The sequence below is a fragment of the Rhinichthys klamathensis genome, unplaced genomic scaffold (genome assembly GCF_029890125.1).
Source record: "Rhinichthys klamathensis goyatoka isolate OS25496 unplaced genomic scaffold, OSU_Roscu_1.1 h1tg000053l_1, whole genome shotgun sequence".
Lineage (NCBI taxonomy): Eukaryota > Metazoa > Chordata > Actinopteri > Cypriniformes > Leuciscidae > Rhinichthys > Rhinichthys klamathensis.
The window spans coordinates 3,670,761-3,689,433 of record NW_026606598.1 but is presented as its reverse complement, the minus strand read 5'-3'; the positions used below and the strand labels follow the sequence as shown (position 1 = coordinate 3,689,433).

At 36.9% G+C, this 18,673-nt stretch overlaps 2 protein-coding genes across 11 annotated transcripts in view; one reads left to right on the top strand and one right to left on the bottom strand.

Moving 5' to 3' along the window:
• Positions 1-7,707, top strand: part of lrrfip2 (leucine rich repeat (in FLII) interacting protein 2) — a 28,500-nt gene extending 20,793 nt beyond the window's left edge. For 4 of the 10 annotated variants that reach the window (XM_056248230.1, XM_056248229.1, XM_056248231.1 and 1 more), the window contains 12 exons: positions 213-347; positions 722-793; positions 2,103-2,273; positions 2,636-2,728; positions 3,057-3,149; positions 5,145-5,246; positions 5,681-5,813; positions 5,901-5,950; positions 6,028-6,148; positions 6,252-6,331; positions 6,487-6,591; positions 7,023-7,707. In XM_056248230.1, the coding sequence (XP_056104205.1) occupies positions 213-347; positions 722-793; positions 2,103-2,273; positions 2,636-2,728; positions 3,057-3,149; positions 5,145-5,246; positions 5,681-5,813; positions 5,901-5,950; positions 6,028-6,148; positions 6,252-6,331; positions 6,487-6,591; positions 7,023-7,133 (1,266 nt within the window). In that variant the 3' untranslated portion in view covers positions 7,134-7,707. The remainder of the gene's footprint in view (positions 1-212; positions 348-721; positions 794-2,102; positions 2,274-2,635; positions 2,729-3,056; positions 3,150-5,144; positions 5,247-5,680; positions 5,814-5,900; positions 5,951-6,027; positions 6,149-6,251; positions 6,332-6,486; positions 6,592-7,022) is intronic. The other 6 variants (XM_056248238.1, XM_056248232.1, XM_056248235.1 and 3 more) reach the window with 3 other exon arrangements.
• A 1,424-nt stretch (positions 7,708-9,131) lies between these two features.
• Positions 9,132-18,372, bottom strand: mlh1 (mutL homolog 1, colon cancer, nonpolyposis type 2 (E. coli)). The gene is made up of 20 exons (XM_056248228.1): positions 18,290-18,372; positions 18,066-18,192; positions 17,605-17,695; positions 17,420-17,518; positions 17,264-17,337; positions 14,225-14,297; positions 14,043-14,134; positions 13,906-13,948; positions 13,479-13,567; positions 13,252-13,364; positions 13,069-13,162; positions 11,847-12,000; positions 11,478-11,767; positions 11,243-11,367; positions 10,705-10,813; positions 10,495-10,558; positions 10,193-10,357; positions 9,895-9,987; positions 9,702-9,812; positions 9,132-9,522 (listed from the first exon to the last, which is right to left on the bottom strand). The coding sequence occupies exons 1-20, from the start codon at positions 18,294-18,296 to the stop codon at positions 9,370-9,372; spliced, it is 2,166 nt and encodes a 721-aa protein (XP_056104203.1). The 5' UTR covers positions 18,297-18,372; the 3' UTR covers positions 9,132-9,369.
• Positions 18,373-18,673: the final 301 nt, after the last annotated feature.

Genomic DNA, 18,673 nt, shown 5'->3' with positions numbered 1-18,673 from the left:
AGCAGCTTCAAAAAGTATTTGCACACTTGAGTCACACTGAAAAATGTATGAATGTCATTGCATTTGATGATAAAATATCCAACCAATTTGCCTCTGCAAACAAATTATCTCAAAAATTCATTTTTGCAAATAAATGTAACCAACAGGTGTTAAGGTTGTTGAATCAGCTTTTAATTCATTGTTGATGGGTGCTCTCGTCTCGTGTCCTGCAGCCATCCTCTCGATGTGCCACCCCGGCGCTCTCCGCAGCTGCTCTGGCATCTCTGGGAGGAAGCACTTCTAGAAGGGGCAGCGGAGATGCTGGAAGTGTCATTATGGATGCAGAGGCTTCTCTCAGCGAATTAAGGGTAATTATGTTGTTTATCTGCAGTCAGCTAGTTTACAGATTCAACACAAACTCTCTGTAAAAGGGGATTTCTCTGGGAACTTTTTTTAATAGGATGAATCTACCTGCCTTTGAACATATTTTGGCTAAGCATAGAGCATCATACTTTCCTATTGAATGCATTTGATCTCAGAGAATCCACTTGTTCATTTCCCAGCATTACTTGGTTTTATTTGTGTCTGTGTTAATCTTTTCCTTTCTTTCCTCTTTGTGTTTGAATGCATTTGGGAAGCTCTTTCCCTTTCTGTGTTTGTAAAAATGTAAAATCAGAGGTCACCGCTCTGACCTTCAGTGAATGCCAAACCTTTCCCATGATTCATTCATCCATCTCAACAGGACATCTATGATCTAAAGGACCAGATTCAGGATGTAGAGGGCCGATACATGCAGGGTCTTAAAGAGCTGAAGGTAGAGGGTCCTGAGCTCAACGCATGCCTTTCCTCATCCTCCACTAACACATCAGACACTTTGCACTCTTTAGTCTGAAAGCATGAGCCTTGCATGGGTCTTTCAATCACTACATTAGCTCTTTAGAGTCACGTTTAGCCCACAGTCGTGTTGCCTGAAGAGGTAATTGCTCCAAAGCGCCAAAGTCACATGGAAGTCTTCTGCCTCACTCCAAACTACTGTTAAAGAAGATGGAGGACGACGCAGACACACCTTTACACTGGGTGTTTCAGCTGTAGCTGTGTGAAGAATTTTTAGTGTTTGTCCAGTTCACATTATTGGAAGCTGTAGTTATTTAATGCATTAAATATCCTGATACTAGTAAGAACTTGTGAAGGAACCTTACATGAACAAGTGTTAATGCAGGGAAAGATTTGATTTTATCTATTGAAAAGTGATTGAATTTTAAGAAGTTGCCATTACTGTATATGCTACTGTTAAAAGGTTTAGGGTCAGTAAGATATTTTTTTGAAAGAATTAATACTTTCATTCAGCAAGGTTGCTTTTAATTGGTCAAAAGTGACAGTAAAGACGATGTTACAAATGATTTCTATTTCAAATAAATGCTTTTTTTTTTTTTTGCTTTCTATGCATCCAGTTTTTCTACAAACATTTTAAGCAGCACACATTTTCTAACATTGATAAATAAGAAATATTTTTAGAGCTAGCATTATCTAGCAAGTTAGCATATCCAAAGTGTTTCTGAAGGATCATGTGACACTAAAGTCTGGAGTAGTGATGCTGAAAATTCAGCTTTGCCGTCACAGGAATAAATAATGTTATTTTAAATTGTATTAATATTTCACAATATTTCTGTTTTACTGTATTTTTGATTAAATGAATGCAGCCTTGTTGAATAAGAAACCTCTTTCTAAAACACTACAAATCTTATCAACCTCAACCTTTGAGCGGTAATAAACCTGAATTGGACAGGTGATTGGAGCAAAGGAGCTGAAGAGGAGGAGCAAGTTATTACCATTTTAGAAAGAGTTACAACGACCAGCCTTAAAAAAAAATCACAGTAAGACCAGGAATGTCTGTTTAGTAAAAGGGCCTTGACTTTAGACAAAGATTGTTGTTGTTGTTTCAATTTTATGTATAGCATTGAGTTGTATTACACTTTTACTTCCTCAATTTTTACCTGCACTTCACATTTTTATCTAATCTTCAGTGCAGTGATCAGAGTCTGCTTTGTTTATTCGCCTGTCATTAAGTTCTGTAGTGGTTTTGCAGTACTTGTGTGTTAAGGATTGTTCCTCCCTTTCATCAGGAATCTCTGTCAGAAGTGGAGGAGAAGTACAAGAAAGCCATGGTATCGAACGCTCAGCTGGACAATGAAAAGGGGAACCTCATTTACCAAGTGGACACACTCAAAGATGTTTTAGAGGAGATGGAAGAGCAAATGTCAGAGCTGCGCAGGGAAACAGAGGAGAAATCAAAGGTACTAAATTGGTTGTTTCTAGAAAATTGTTGCTTAATAAAACTGTTTTGATTAATTTGGCAATAATTAATCAGGCAAAAAAGCATTGTATGGTCCAGCTGTGTTTATTGCCAATGCACAGACCAATGTGTGTAAATATATTATATATTTCTTTGTGTGTATATACTGTATATACACACATTTATACATATATACTGTGTGTGTGTGTGTATATATATATATATACATACATACATATTATGTAAACACAGACTTTTATGTTAGATGCGATTAATCGTAATTTTAATTGTGTTTAGAACCCTAAACACAAGCTTTGGCAGATTATGTGTGAATGTATTTTTTCTTCTTCTTTTGATTGACAGGAGCTAGAGCGACAGAAGCACACATGTTCAGTTCTACAGCACAAACAAGAGGAGCTGAAGGAGGGCATTCGTCAGCGAGATGAACTCATCGAGGTAGAGACCAGAACAGAAATGGTTTATCGACCATAAATTCAGTTGAAAACATCAAAAAACTAAAAAAGAGTCTGCATTAGACAAAGTGTTTCAAAGCTTTTGCAGGATAATCAAGTTGTAAATGATTTGGAATCTTTTTGAGGGAAAGTGTTGTTCTTTGTGTTCTTCATAGATGAAATAGGAAGGTTTAGATTCTCTATATCATTCACTCTCCTCCATTGAGATCCTCCTGTTTTCTTCCTTCATATGTTCCGCCTCATTGCTGCTTTGTAGTGTCTGTTTTGAATCTGTCTTTTTTCTTCCTCTGCTTTATTAAACACAACTCCAGGAGAACCAGACATTTCAGCAAAAACTAGATACCCTCACAAGAGAGGTGTTTGACCTGCAGGAAACTGTTAACTGGAAGGACAAAAAGATTGCGGTATGACGGTTTAGGAGATACTGTTTGGATTGATTCTGAAAAGGCTGATCAAATTTTATATATACTGTATGTGTGTGTATATAAATATATATATATATATATATATATATATATATATATATATATATATATATATATATATATATATATATATATATATATATATATATATATGATTTATGAACAGTGTATGTACAAGTTTACACAAATTGATTTGCAGTTTCAATAGTTGTAAATGCATGGTGCTGCCCTCTGCTGGTATCCCATGAGCCCCTCAGCTGTTTACACCAGAATTGCTGGGTACCACACAGTAGAGTTGAAAACTGTAAAAGGAACATAATGCATGAAAATTGATTACATCCAGACTTGCGTGTTTGAAGAAGGTTCGTTTTACTTCTAATATACTCACTTCTGATGATTGGAAGAAAAGCACAGGCAACACTATATAGATAGACTAATAACCTCACTTCTTCACTTCCTGTACTGTTCATCTGTCTGCATGGTCTATTTTCATCCTACCATCTGTGACTAAAGCTAGGGCTGGGCAATATATGGAACATTTGTGATGGGTTAATCAATGTCATTTTTTTATTACATTTACATTAATTCAGTAAGCAGACGCTTTTATCCAAAGACTTACAATTGAGGAATACAACAAGCCATTCATGTTAAGGAGGCAATTACACAAGAAGTGCCAGCAATACAAAGTTTCAAATAGGGATGCTCATAATTAACTGGTTAACTGAAAATAAGAATTTTTACCAATTAATACTATCAGTTAAACGGTTTAAAAAGTAATTTAAGATATTTTAAGACGTTTGATGCATGGTTAAAAAATATGCTTAGGTAGGTCCTGGATCCCTGCCTATCTTCTGATCCTACCCCTTTTTTCTACACGTTAAATTGTACAACTTTGTTATGGAATGTTTGGAATTTTGTAATATGTGGAGAAACCTATAAATAAAGTGTGGAGAAATATATATATATATATTCAGGAACTGAACATATATATATAAACTACCGTTCAAAAGTTTGGGGTCGGTACGATTTTAAATACTTTTAAAAGAATTCTCTTCAGCTAACCATGGCTGCGCTTATTTGATTAAAAATACAACAAAAATCAGTTATAGTATTAAATATTATTCCAGTGTAAATCAGCTGTTTTCTGTGTGAATATATAGTAAAGTGTAATTTATTCCTGTGATCAAAGCTGAATTTTCAGCATCACCAGTGTCAGTGTCTTCAGTGTCAAATGATCCTTCACAAATCAGTATAATATGAGGATTTGATGCTCAAGAAACATTTATTATTATTATCAATGTTAAAACAGTTGTTGGTCTGTCAGTTGTACAGTTTTTTTTTTTTTTTTTTTTTTTTGGATTCTTTGATTAATAGGAAGTTCAAAAGACTTTTGTAACATTATAAATGTCTTTACTGTCACTTTCGATCAAATTAATTGTTCCTTGATAAATAAAAGTATTGATTTCTTTCCTCCAAAAAATTTAAATAAAATTCTCACTGACCCCAAACTTTTGAACGGTAGATAATATATATATATATATATATATATATATATATATATATATATATATATATATATATATATATATATATATATTATCAGATTCAGAAATAATGTAAAATAACTGTAAATTAAAAGAAATGTTTAAAAACACCATAAACATAGCTATAGGCTTTTTTAGTTCCCCTCACTCCACAACAAATCCTTTAAATTGAACAGTATTCAGAACAGAACAAGGAAAAATAAAAGTAGCCATATTAACATCAATCCAAAATGAATTCCTTTAAAGTAAAACCGAAACAGAATCATATTTTATATATATGTATGTATATATATATATATATATATATATATATATAATTTTTAGCTATATCGCCCAGTCCTAACTGAAGGTGGTGTTCATTGCGTGTATTTGCTGCTGTCTCTACTGTTTTCTTCACTCCTCTCTCTTTTCCTGCCCTGTGTGTGGCCAGGCGTTAGAGAGACAGAAAGAATACTTTGGTTGCATTAGGAATGAGAGAGATGAGCTCAGGGATGAGCTGGCTGACCTCAAGGGGAAAAGCCGAATGGAAGAGGTACGTCCTTTAAGTGGTCCTGCACAGGAAGCTTGAGATCAGCACTGTATAACAACAATAAACAGATCGTTTGAATGGAAAGTATTTGGCTTGTTGCGCTCGTCTCCTTTTATTTGGTTTCATCTGATTGATCTGTTTGATCTGCATTTCACAGGACACTTTTTTTGTGTGTTAAAAGTAGTCAGTTTAAATTATTTGTAGCTATTTTATCTGTAATTTCTGTCCACCTTGGATCTTTTTCCCCCCACTGAGCTTGTCAGTACATTATGGGATTGCTTTCTCTATAAAGGACGCATGCAGTTTTTCCTTAGAATCTATTCTACATAAGGTTTCCTATAAATTAATGAAATTATGCAACAATCGTACTGGCCAGTGTCCATTAAAAACGGCTTTTATACATCATGCTCTTATACTGTCCTCTCCTGCTCTCACAGAAACATGGGCTGGTCATCATACCTGAGGACATGCCCAACGGAGACGTTAGCCACGAGTCCCCTACCTCAGGCATGACTGTGGTAAAACAAGAGGTAGCGCAGGTGCTGGAGTCAGCAGGAGACGGACCTTTGGGTGAGTCTCCGAATACACTGTCAAGCTTATTTGTATTAGTTTGAAGCAATGGCATGATAAAGCCTAATTCCTGTCTTCATACGCCAGATGTAAGACTACGAAAGCTTGCGGATGAAAAGGATGAACTTTTGTCCCAGGTATGTTTGTGCATGAAATGATTTCAACGGGATTATTGGCATAGATGAGTTGAAGTAACACATCTGTGCTCTTTTAGATCAGAAAACTGAAGATGCAGCTGGAGGAAGAAAGGCAAAAACACTCAAAGATCGACAGTGTTTACACAGAAGGAGAGCGAATGGAGAACGGCACTGACCTGCATTTCATCGAGATGCAGAGTACGACCTCTGACACGCTACACACACACAAACACACACTGAAGTCTGAATTGACACCTTCACATGTACCTTTACATGCTTTAACACCGTTTGTTCCTTGTAGGGGATGCCAATAGACAGATAAGTGAATACAAATTCAAGCTCTCAAAGGCTGAACAGGAAATGGCCACGATGGAACAAAATGTGAGTTTGTAATCAGAACCAAATAATTTTCAAAAATGTATCAATCAGTAAAATTATTTGAATCATATGACAAATATTGTCACTTTATTTAGATTTTTTTCATTTATTAATAATTGAATATTAGTATAACTTGTAATTTTCTGAATGTCTTGCAGGTAAACAGACTTGAAGGACAGGTGTCCAGATATAAAAATTCAGCAGATAATGCAGAAAAGATTGAAGATGAACTGAAAGCAGAGAGAAGAAAACTTCAGAGGGAGGTATGAACACATCTGCTGTTCAAACATCTCTGCTACTGATATAGACACACATGACACATTTTTTTTCTCTCCATTCTGTCACCTGATGGAGTTTTGGTTCCTTGCCACTGTTGCCTTGGCTTTTGGCTTGCTTAGTTGGGGACATTTAATATTCAATAATATTATTGATCTGCCTTACTTAAGGTGGACGTTGACGCAATTTTCTTTTAGAAACAAACTTTGTTATATTGTTTTCATGTTATCACTGTGAAGCGCTTTGATACAATCTGTATTGTAAAAAGCGCTATATAAATAAAGGTGAATTGAATTGAATTGAATTGAACATTCAGGGTTCCCACAATTGTAACTATGCAAATGCCAAATCCAAGCAAACTGTCATATTAGCAGTCACATTCAAGAGTTAACCTCACGCACCTCTTTTCCATTTGTAGCTGCGTACTGCCCTGGATAAGATCGAAGAAATGGAAATGACCAACAACCATCTTGTAAAGCGGCTGGAGAAAATGAAAGCAAACAGAAATGCTCTTCTATCCCAGCAGTGAAGAGAGACTCTCCGGCACCTTTCAGTTGGACACCAAAAAAAAGAAATCTGCAGGCCCTTTACCTTGTTTCCTTGCCTCTCGTGGTAAAATACAGATTTACACCTTACTAAGGCAACACGGTCAGGGAGGGAACATCTAAACCTTTGTGCTTTCTGATCTGAACCCGAGAATATTGTTGGTTTTGTTGTTTTTAAAGGCGCCGTACATCACGGTAGCTGATGAGGTTTCATTGCTCGGACTGGGTGCTTTCTCCCCCTCCTCTTATCCAAGTTGAACGAGTATAAAAGCGCTTTTTAAACTGTCAATCGACACGACCGCGGGGCCCTCGACGTCCATGTAAATGCCTACACAGCAATGTGCCTTCACAGGGGGGGCGAGGGTTATATGCATTGTAACACTATACAGGAAAACGTATTTCTACCGGTACAGAAAACTTTAATGTGTTTAATAAAGGGTACAGCCATGAGTTGAACGGTATAGAAAATCAATCATGTCTGCTATGGTTTCAATTAAGTGTTTTTGTTTTTCAAGTATTTAAAATATTTCTTAAAAAAAAATGTGTAAATGAATGCAGTATGAATGGGTGGGTGATTCATGAATTGTGATCGTTTGCAGGGCACATTGACTTTTGTTAGGTTTTTTGAAGTGCTTTGTCACAATGGACTACATCAGTTTTACACTAAATGCAACGATTTTAACTCCCAGATAAAGACCGAAGTTTCTACTGTGACATTGTGAGATCTCAGATTCATGTACCAATGCCTTTCACCACGCTGTTGTATTCAGGTTTGGTGCAACTTTTTAATCACACTAGAAACAAATTGTCTGACACTTCACGAACACAGCGATTTTGACTAAAGCAACTGCAAAGTATACTGTAAATAAATTACACGATTTACAAACTGACCTCTCTTTCAGCAATTATTTTTGAACTTTTGAAAGGTGGCATTTTTACACCTTGGAATTGCAGTATGATTGAAATGGCCTAACTTAACAGCATTTGGCTCAATCAATGGCCACATGTTTAAAAACGCAACATGCCATGATAAACATTTCAAACAGTACTTTATGACCTCATTTTTCAATTGTTTGAGAATGTTAAAGGTAGGGTAGGCAATTTTCAGAGGCTAGCAATAGCAAGCTAGCTTTCAAAGCATAAGATCCCATCCCGCCCTCCCTTCAGAGCATCTCCAAAGCCACGCCTCCTTCAAAACACATGAACACGTGCAGCAGGGAGCAAAGAAATGCATCACGAGAGACGGCGTTAAACTACCTCATGTCTCAAAGCACATTATGATACAATAATAATGAACATAAACAACTTGAAGAGCACTGACCTGTACCACCCGACTGATAGTGTCACGAACCGCTCCGAGTAAACCGTCACGGGATTCCATCTCTTACAAATTTTTGCATGAGCACAGCATAAGCTCGTTGTTTTGGATCAGGAGGAACTGTTAAAGGTGGCTGCTGTTTCGGTGCTCGTGACTCAGATCTGTTTCTGACTCGAAGTATGAAACGCGCTGATGACGTGTGATGTCTGCGCAAGCTGGTGCGTGGAGATATGGAAATGCATACGTTTACAGGCAGGTAGGACATCGGACCGAATTCAATGATTGGACGGAAATGTTATGGTCCTAAGCCTTCCACAGAAGATATATATATATATATATATATATACACACACACATTTAGACCACTTAACTTAGTCATTGCTATCAGGATGTGAAGAGACTTTCAACCAGCATAACAAAAAAAAAAATCTGTTACAAATCACCTACCCTGCCTTTAATTTTTGCCATTTAATTTGGTGCAAAAATGACATACTTCTCCTTTGAACATGATTTTGTGAATTGTTGTTGATATCCGTTTCATATTTTTGCTTTATTTATCCAGGTAGCTTTGGATAAAAGAATCTGCCAAATGTGTAATGTGACTTGAAAGAGAAGTGCATTATGGAATAAGACCGTTTTACACTTTCAAAGACAGTTCAGTCAGTTCACAATAATAAAAAACATTGTTTAATATTTCAAAATACAATCTTTTTTTATTCATCTGCAGTACAAATGTCTATAAATCCTTGTTTTAATGTTAGCTGGTCATCTGAAATAATGTGACAGACATTGTGTATTGTGGTCTTAGCCATTTTGGGATTGTCAGCTGACCAATAAAGCGCAGCAAAAGCAGTCATTTCTGATAGTTGAAACTATTACACAGAACAAAAAAGTGCTGAACTTCAGCATCTTTCAAACACTTTGTAGAGTTCAGGCAGACTGGCGATCTGGAGAACGCTGCCATCTTCACTGAAGTGTTTCGGGGGACTGAAGAGAGATCGGAGAGCTTTGAAAAGGACATGCTCCACCTTCCACTGCCAGCTCATCTCTGCATCCTACAAATACACACCAAGTCATGCACATTTGGGATTCAGTCAACTCTTCTATTAATCAAAAATCATTGACATAAACCACAAAAAAATGGAATGCATCAAGTTCAGAATAGCGTTAGTAATTTTCTCTTACAGTTTGTTACTACCCACAATGTCATTTTTGTGTGTAACATGAGCATTACCTGTGGCTCTTCTGCATCCGGCTCCAGTGTGTAGCGTTTCCTTATGGAATAGAAGTGACTGCATTCTATGCTGAAGTCACGGAAACAATCCTTCTCTCGATCCCAGTTCACCTGCATCATCCATCAGTTATTTAGTTGCAATGTCTATTTTATGTACAAAACCCAATAAACTACAGTTCCATGAAATGCCGACCTCAGTGGCTAAACGCAGAATGAACATCGGAAGTCCCTCCATGGCAGGAGTGTAATTATCAAGCAGCATTGGCAGACCAGTCAGGTTCCCTTCCTGTAAGAAATGCAAGAAGCACCATGTTGATTTCGATTAGTATCTTGTCTCATCATATTGCTGTTGCCGGCCTTTTGTGAAAGCAATAAGCCACTAGAGTCTGCATTACAGTACGGCAGTCGTATATAGGAAAGCACAATACGCGAGGTTAAATAAACACTTGCAGAATAATAATTCGATTATACGTGTAGAATGTGACACTCACTCCATCTATTTCCAGAGAAAAGTACTCTTCCAGCATTTCGGTTTTCTGCTTAAGGAAATCCACAATATACTGGGCCAGTCCTTCTTTTGATCCGTCCTCATCCGTCCATCCGCTCTCCTCTGAATCCAGAGCCAACATGGCCAAATCATAGAGCGGAACTGGATTCTGAAGAAACAACTTTAGTTTTAATCTGTCAAATGCAACCATTAGTAAACAGAGCATTTTTAATTAAAAATGTATTCAAAATTGTTATTACTTTAAATAGCATGTATAACAAAAATAAAATGAATGCAATAACACACCGACAATCGAAGGACTCCAAAGTTACCAAAATCGTAGATCAAAATTTGATAAAACAGCTGCTGACTGTAGAAAACGAGAGAGAAATGTATGTTTGTCAACAAATATATTAAAAACATTACTCAAAAATAATGGAAAATGTATACATAAAAACAGCATTATTTATGAAAGTAGTCATGAATGAACTTATGTCAGTAATTGATGTTTGTGACCTGAGTTTGGTTGTATTGAGCAGGTAGAGTTTGGTCTGGTGCTGCACTAGAGTCCACTGAGGACTGACTGAACCCACAAACGAGTGTTTCTGAAGCAGCTCCTGTAAACCTGTGGAGGACAAAACATTCTGAGTGCTGTTCAACTATACACTATCGGCCGCCGATATTAATCAGACAGTTTTTGATCAATTTACAACCATCGATGGTTTATTAATTAACTGCATGAAGGCACAGATGTTGTCTGTTGCATAATCCGAGATTAATCCATAATCTAATATTCCTGCTGCGCTGCTGTCTGCGTTTTCATGTTAATCAAACAAAAATTTTTTTGAATAAATAACTTTTTTTACCTTTCATAAGGATTAATATGCATTTAATTTATACAGTGAAATTGTTATACTTTACTGCTCTCCTATTGGAAGTTGGGATGAGACACATTGAATGGCTTTTCCATTGTTAAAATAGTCAAGGGAGATTTTAATTAACTAACACTAAAATGTCAGCCTGTTCTATTTCCTAAAGCGGATGTAGTTATGACCTTTGTGAGTTTGCTGCTCAATATCCTCCCGAAGCTCCGTAATGCTGGTCAGTTTAATGACGCGTCTCCTGGGAAGAGAGGCGGCCGTCAAATCGTCCTTCACCTCCTCAACATGAGGCCTTTTCCTGAAAGACGAAACAGACGACAGGATGATCCTCTGATCACAACCGTTCCGCCACGACTGCCTTCTACTGTAACTAGTAAAAACTCTCAGGAACAGTTTTCTGCATTTCACCTCAGTGGTGCTTCATCAGGAGGAGGCTGAGAGTCTGTCTGTAGATCTTCTGAGGCGCATGGCTCCACATCAACAGCATTCAGAAGCTCGGAGTCGTCCGGCTCAGCGGCTGGGGGGCTGGAGGCTTTCTCCGGCCTGCACTGAGAGCCCGACGGCTGGAGAAACGCATCCAGCTTCTGGGCTTTGCAGTCAGTGCGGACCATCTGATGGGCGTACACACGCTCCTGGGAGTCTGCTGAAGAAGAGGCTTTGGCCACGCTGGCGGACGCCGAGAGTCCTGGAAGCAGAGTCTGAGGATCACGCAAATCCGTCAAAGTGTTGGTCAAATTGGACAATATAAAAAATGTACTCCTGTAATTGAAGGTTCACCTGTGTGAAGTATGTGCGTGAGGAGTTGGAGCCAAGCAGTTTACTCTCAATGTGTTTCTGAACGCTCTCGGTGATGCTGTCCTCGTGGAGGAAGTGCACCTCGTGCTTGGTGGGGTGAACGTTCACGTCAATGTTCTGAGGAGCAATCTCTAAACTTCACAATGAGCAATTGTCAAGTATTAGTAAAACATTTCCAGATTTGTTTTAAAGCAGAACTCGGGTTATATTCAAATGTTCTGTGTGACTTACACTAACCTTTAATAGTTTGGGAGATATATATATATACACTACCGTTCAAAAGTTTGGGGTCAGTGAGAATTTTATTTTTATTTTTTGGAGGAAAGAAATCAATACTTTTATTTATCAAGGACAGTAAAGACATTTATAATGTTACAAAAGATTCTATTTCAAACAAATGCTGTTCTTTTGAACTTCCTATTCATCAAAGAATCCAAAAAAAAAAAAAAAAAACTGTACAACTGACAGACCAACAACTGTTTTAACATTGATAATAATAATAAATGTTTCTTGAGCATCAAATCCTCATATTATACTGATTTGTGAAGGATCATTTGATCCTGAAGACACTGACACTGGTGATGCTGAAAATTCAGCTTTGATCACAGGAATAAATTACACTTTACTATATATTCACACAGAAAACAGCTGATTTACACTGGAATAATATTTAATACTATAACTGATTTTTGTTGTATTTTTAATCAAATAAGCGCAGCCATGGATAGCAGAAGAGAATTCTTTTAAAAGTATTTAAAATCGTACCGACCCCAAACTTTTGAACGGTAGTGTATATATACTATTATTACAATTTAAAATAAAAATATTTGATTTCAATATATTTTCAAATGTAATATATTCCTGTGATGCAAAGCTGAATTTTCAGCATCATGACTCCAGTCTACAGTGTCACATGATCCTTCAGAAATCATTTGGATATGCTGATTTACTGCTCAAGAAACATTTCTTATTATTATCAATGTTAATATTTTTGTGGAAACCATTTTTTCAGGAATATTTAATGAATAGAAAGTTTAGAAGAACAGCATTTATTTTAAATTGAATTTTTTTGTAACATTATACATGTTTTTACTGTCATTTTTGATCAATTTAATCTATCTTTGCTAAATAAAAGTATTCATTTATTTTGTTTATGTTATGGACCCCAAACATTTGAATACTCTCATCAAGTGATATGATTTACCTAAGATAAAGAAAAGGATGAGTGTTTTTGGGAAGATAAGCAGTGTATACAGTCTCAATAGCTTTCTTCAAGGCACTAGACTCCACCAAGCGATCTAGAAGACAACAAAGTCAGAATTATGAAGGTCTTGTATTCACATACTGCATTTAAAAACTGAGATAGAAACAAACTCATAAGACATACGGTTGATAAAAAGGATAAGGATGCATTTCTTGACAGAGTAGTTGGCATTGGAGATGTAGCCCTTCATTTTAAAAGCGAGTTTCTGATCCTCACACTCAACTTCAATCAGCTCCCTGAAACACACACATAAACGCTTCACTCCATGATTTACCATCAAATTAATGTATCCTTTAGTTTAAACGAGGTTCAAATGTTTATAATCCAGGAATATGGTCAAATAAAAGCACCTGCTAACAGCTACACCAAACACCACACGAATGTTGTCCAGCACAGAGGCATTCAGTAGGGTCTTCACATCTGCAACCATCTCGCCTTGCTAGAGGGAAACATGTTAGTATACAATTTACTTTCTGATTTTAGTATCATTAATATACATTACATTTTTTACACATATATATATATTGTCCATTTTCAGTTAAAGTTTTAGTTTTTGCCATTTTTATTGGTGTTTTCGAGTGTCTGTTTCGTTTTTATACATTTTTATTTTAGTTTTAGTAATTGTAGTTCTTAGTGTGCTAGTGCAACTTGAAATAAACAAAAGTTAGAAAAGTTGTAGTTTGCCTATAATTGCTTTTATTTCAGTTAATGTTTATTTCAATGAAAGTAAATGTGTGTGTATATATATAACAACACAATAAGAAATGAGCATTTCACCTTCTTGACAGCAAAACTTTTCCCAGAGTTGTGAATGGCGTATCTGTATGACAGGAAATACATACAGGTTGGCATGGACAGTTATTCAGGATCTCGCAGCAGAACAAAACCCTTCTAGATCTCATGAATGAACACACCTGCTCACAACCTCAATGATTCTAGAGTATTCCTCACTGGGGCTCTTCAGGGCTTTCCGTCGGGTGGACACATTATAGAACAGATCCTCTACCTAGAGGGGAAAAAAAGGAGGAAATGATTACTTGTGGAATTGTGGGAATTAAAAGAGTGTACCAAAGTACTTGCTGTCAGGTAAACCTACAGAAATCAACGTCCCCTGGTTTCCAGCGCAGGGTTTGGGTGGAGATTTCAGCTTCCCGTCGCAGTAATTAGCCCTGTAAACAAAACCAGAGTGCCACTTTATAAAAGAAAATAATACATTAATAAAAGAATTGAGCTGCAGTGTATTTACACTACATTCTGTGTGTCTAGTAAAATATATAAAATGATAAAGGCTGCGTCCGAAATTGCATACTCTCTTGAGTAGGTACTTATTTTGAATAAGTAATTACTTCACGACCGATAAAAAAGTATGTTCTAGTATGAATCTAATCTGGACGACGTACTACATTCGCCCTGCTGTCATTATCATGTGACCTACCAGCGTCAGTTACATTGCTTCGCTACCACTCATAAAACCTCTCCTGTGGCCTCATGGGATAGTAAAGTGTCCATCGTATGCTCACTTCAGAATCTTGCTAAGAGAAGTAGGTCATCCAGGTACTTTTTGCCTGCTGTTTTATGAGTACTGTGATTTTGGACGTACTTCTTTTGTCACGTACTGTTTTCTGCCAACTATATAGTTGGGAAGTATGCGATTTCAGATGCAGCCATAATTGTATAATAATATAATATAATATATAGACCTTATGTAGCCCCGCCCCTTTTCAGAGCTGCGCTCAATGGGTCTCATTCATGAAACATTCGTAAATATACGAGTAAATATGCGAGTGATTTACGCGTAAAGAGACCTTCCCGAAAACTCTTCTCCTGATTCACAAATACTTCGTAAACGTCAGATGTGATAGTGAAATGTGTGTGTGTGTTAATGAATTCCAATCAGTCGTAAATGGGATGCGCGTGCACGTTCATTCTCAATTACCATAAATCCCGCCCATTAAAGCTGCTGTCCGTAACTTTTTTGGGTTAAAAATTATCCAAAATAATAATAATTAAAAAAAACATAACCAGCCAGTGTTCAAAAATATCTGCTTGCTTTTGCCCGATTCAAAACGGTTAGCTTGTAATAATGATTTTAATTCCAGTGGTACTGGTGGATTTCCGCGGGAAATTCGAGGATGTCTTTGCGTCATTACGTCACATCTGTACACATAAAGAAGGCGTCCCGGCTAGTCGGCTATATTGCGTGAGGATGTTGGAGGTGGACATTTTTAGCCTTTTCTCACAGCATTAAATAATTAAACTTATGGCGGATCCAGAAAGGTTCAAACGACAATCACCAGTGACAACTGGACATTCACCACTTGTAAAACCCCAAATAATTCGGACTTCGGAGTGGGTAACGTTAGAGAAAAAAGAGACTGCAACTGGCCCACGCGAAAACAAGGATAAACATCGGTTCAAAACGGACGCAGAGACGGCTTTTTTTCTTTTAGGACAGGTAAGACATTTCAATAGTTCAATCGTGTAACAGTAGCACACTTGTTCGCTTAATTCACACAGTTACGGAGTTTCCTGTCTTTATTCGTTTAGCTATTATGGTAAATATTTTGTGCTAGCTATGAGAGGGAGCAATTCACCTCTACTCCAAGCAAACCAAACCGGCCTCCTCCGAAATTATATATAGTTTTAAATATGCATTGGATTACAGATACGTGTTTTTTTTTCTTTTCTTTTTTCTGAAAAAGAAAACCAGTAAAGAAACATTAATTTATTGGTATGACAATTAGAAATTAGACTGCACAGAAATAGAAACTGAACTACAGGGTAATCATAATACACATTAAATGTAGTCACAATGCTGATGTTGATAATTTGAGAACAAAGTATAATTTGAAAGGTTTGACGCGATCGATCGGCTTTCCCCCCTTAGTTGATGTGGATGTTACTTACTTGTTCAGATGACATTTTCCGATGAAAATTCGTATGTTGTCATGGTCATACTGTAGGCCTACTTCCAAAAGTAGAATGTGTGATTCTGAATGCCAGTTGCCACATCGGCGCGGTGACTGACAGACTCGCAGTCTCAAAACATTGTGTTCATCCGCGCTGTTTCATGCCGATGTGCAACTCACGCAAAGTTAATAATTCCGCGAATAACTGCAATTACAGATTTCAAACAGAGATGGCGACAAAGAGGAAAAATGCCGGACTGCAGCTTTAAATCCAACTGACAACTATATATGGGCATCATATTATGACATGAATGCGAATGAAAAAAAAAATTCTCAGATGCAGAAATTGAAGTTTTATTATCAGAAGTTCATTCAAAACGCCACATTTTATTTTCAAGCGTAGCCTACATAGTGGCGTATCGGGTCCTAAAAAAAAGGAAGCTTGGCAGCATATTACAGATGCAGTTAATGGAGTTTCATCTGTTAATCGAACATTCCCGGAAGTGAGAAGAAAATGGTTCGACATTAAGCTTGAGAGCAAAAAACGAATTAGTTCACTTCGGAAAAATAGTATTCAAACTGGAGAAGGACCACCATCGCAGATGCTATTACTGGCTCTCATAATAAGAAAAACCGTATGTAATTACTATATATAATATTTTTTCAAAATGCTGTGCAAATATGTACCCGATTAAGGTGAATTAAAATGCAGCCTTATTAATGAGCAAAACGTTCGGGTGTTAAGCGCACTATTTACGCGTGGCTGGGAGCAGGTGGAGATTTCTTGTGTACCAACTAACATTTGGAAAATACAAACATTTTAATGAATCCGAAAATTTACGCCAGAACCACTTTACACACGATTTACAAAAAAATTCGTTCTGCTCGTGTTTCATGAATGAGACCCATTGTGTTCTGTCTTCCGGTTTGCATTTCCACAGCATGAAGGTAAGATCTTACGGATTTATGAATGAACCGCTCGTTTTAAAATCTTCCCGGTCTACTGGCATTCATTATGACATCCGCTTCAAACATTACAATGATCATGATAACTTTCATTAACTCTACATAAAGTAAATCCACTTCACCAGCTAATTACTCTTTGACTGCGATGCCATCGGTATATACAAAGCTACCGCAAAAACAGAAGTTCAAAGACTAAATTCTAAAGATGGCTGGGCGCTTGTTTCTCTGACGCATAAGGTCTATAAAATAAAATAAATTACCTGTAGGCACATTTTGCATCAGCTGTTTTTGTGGTGATTGTGACATGTGCTACATGACTTATACTGGCAAGAGCCTATAAAAAAAGAGAGAGTTGATTTAGCCAAGTTGATCAGAAAATAACACACAGCGATCAGCTGAAGTGAGGCATACTGTACCTCCCCCCTGAATCCATATGTTGCAATTGATGCCAAGTCCTCAAAAGACTGAAGCTTGCTGGTCGTAAAACGCTCACAAACTATTTCCATATCATCTTTCTGTGAACCATAAAAATGCAACAAGCTCTAAACAAGAAATTTGGCATTTCACAAATGTGTGTGCAGAGTAAAGATAAGCGGCTTACCCTGATGCCACTGCCATTGTCCTGAATGAGGATGAGCTTCAGTCCTCCTTCTTTCACTGTTATCTGGATATTTGTGGCCTTTGCATCCAAACTGAGGAGTAAAAAAACAAATATTAGTGTATCATATTGTGTCACATGAGGTTGATATATTAGGGTCATTTTTCCAAACAGGTGCCATTTGTGTTCCTGAATAGATTTTGATAAACATGAGAATTTATTAGTGATATATAAAGTGTCACCGGTTGTAAGTCATCAGTCGTTCCAGATAATAATCTATAACAAGTTGACACCAGTCATAAATAATCAATAAGGTTTAATCAAGCATTTGAGACTACATTTGTTTTTAGTCAGTAACGTTATTTATTATATTAAAGATAAACCTTAGTGACACCAGTTAGTAGACATAAATTGTTGAAATATCATTAGGTAGAAGTTATTCTAGTGATCAATAAATGTGTCACCAGTTCTCCATCATCTCTTTGATGGCATTGGCAGGCCGCTGGATAATCTCTCCTGCTGCGATGCGGTTCACTACAGTCTCGTCGAGTCTGCGGATTACTCCCGCCATGATGAACTCGCACTCATTTACTAAATTATAAACAAACAGAAATACAGTCACATGAACCGTCACCCATTCACTACATAAAATATAAACTAATTCAAAAGCACGTGAATGTTTGTTTACGTCGCATAAGCACGAGACCCGCAGAACTTCAGGCGCGAATGACGAGCGCCCGCCTCCCGAGTGTTGTGATTGGCTAGTGGAAGAACTATATCCGCCAACGTCATTCCTAAAGTTTATTATTATTATTATTTTATATTGAACTTTCAAAATTACCGAATTCAACAGCAAGTTCTTGACACATTTCACACATTTTCACATGTTGTAAGTATAAGTTGAAACACAACAATAATTTAAATAAAAAGAAACAAAAACGTTAAAGTAAAGGGGCTCACAGACAAACGTAAAATTTTAGCAGAGATACAGTTCTTTTGGGCTTTTCGATTTTTGAAAAACTACAGATTCAACTTTAAAGGCTGTTCGAAAATGAACAAAACTGGGTCATTG

Coding starts and splice junctions, on each gene's coding strand:
- mlh1 (XM_056248228.1), bottom strand. Junction 14,298..17,263: donor GATGCAAAATGTGCCTACAG/GTAATTTATTTT, acceptor TTTTGTTTACAG/GGCTAATTACTGCGACGGGA. Junction 11,368..11,477: donor CCTGATGAAGCACCACTGAG/GTGAAATGCAGA, acceptor TTCGTCTTTCAG/GAAAAGGCCTCATGTTGAGG.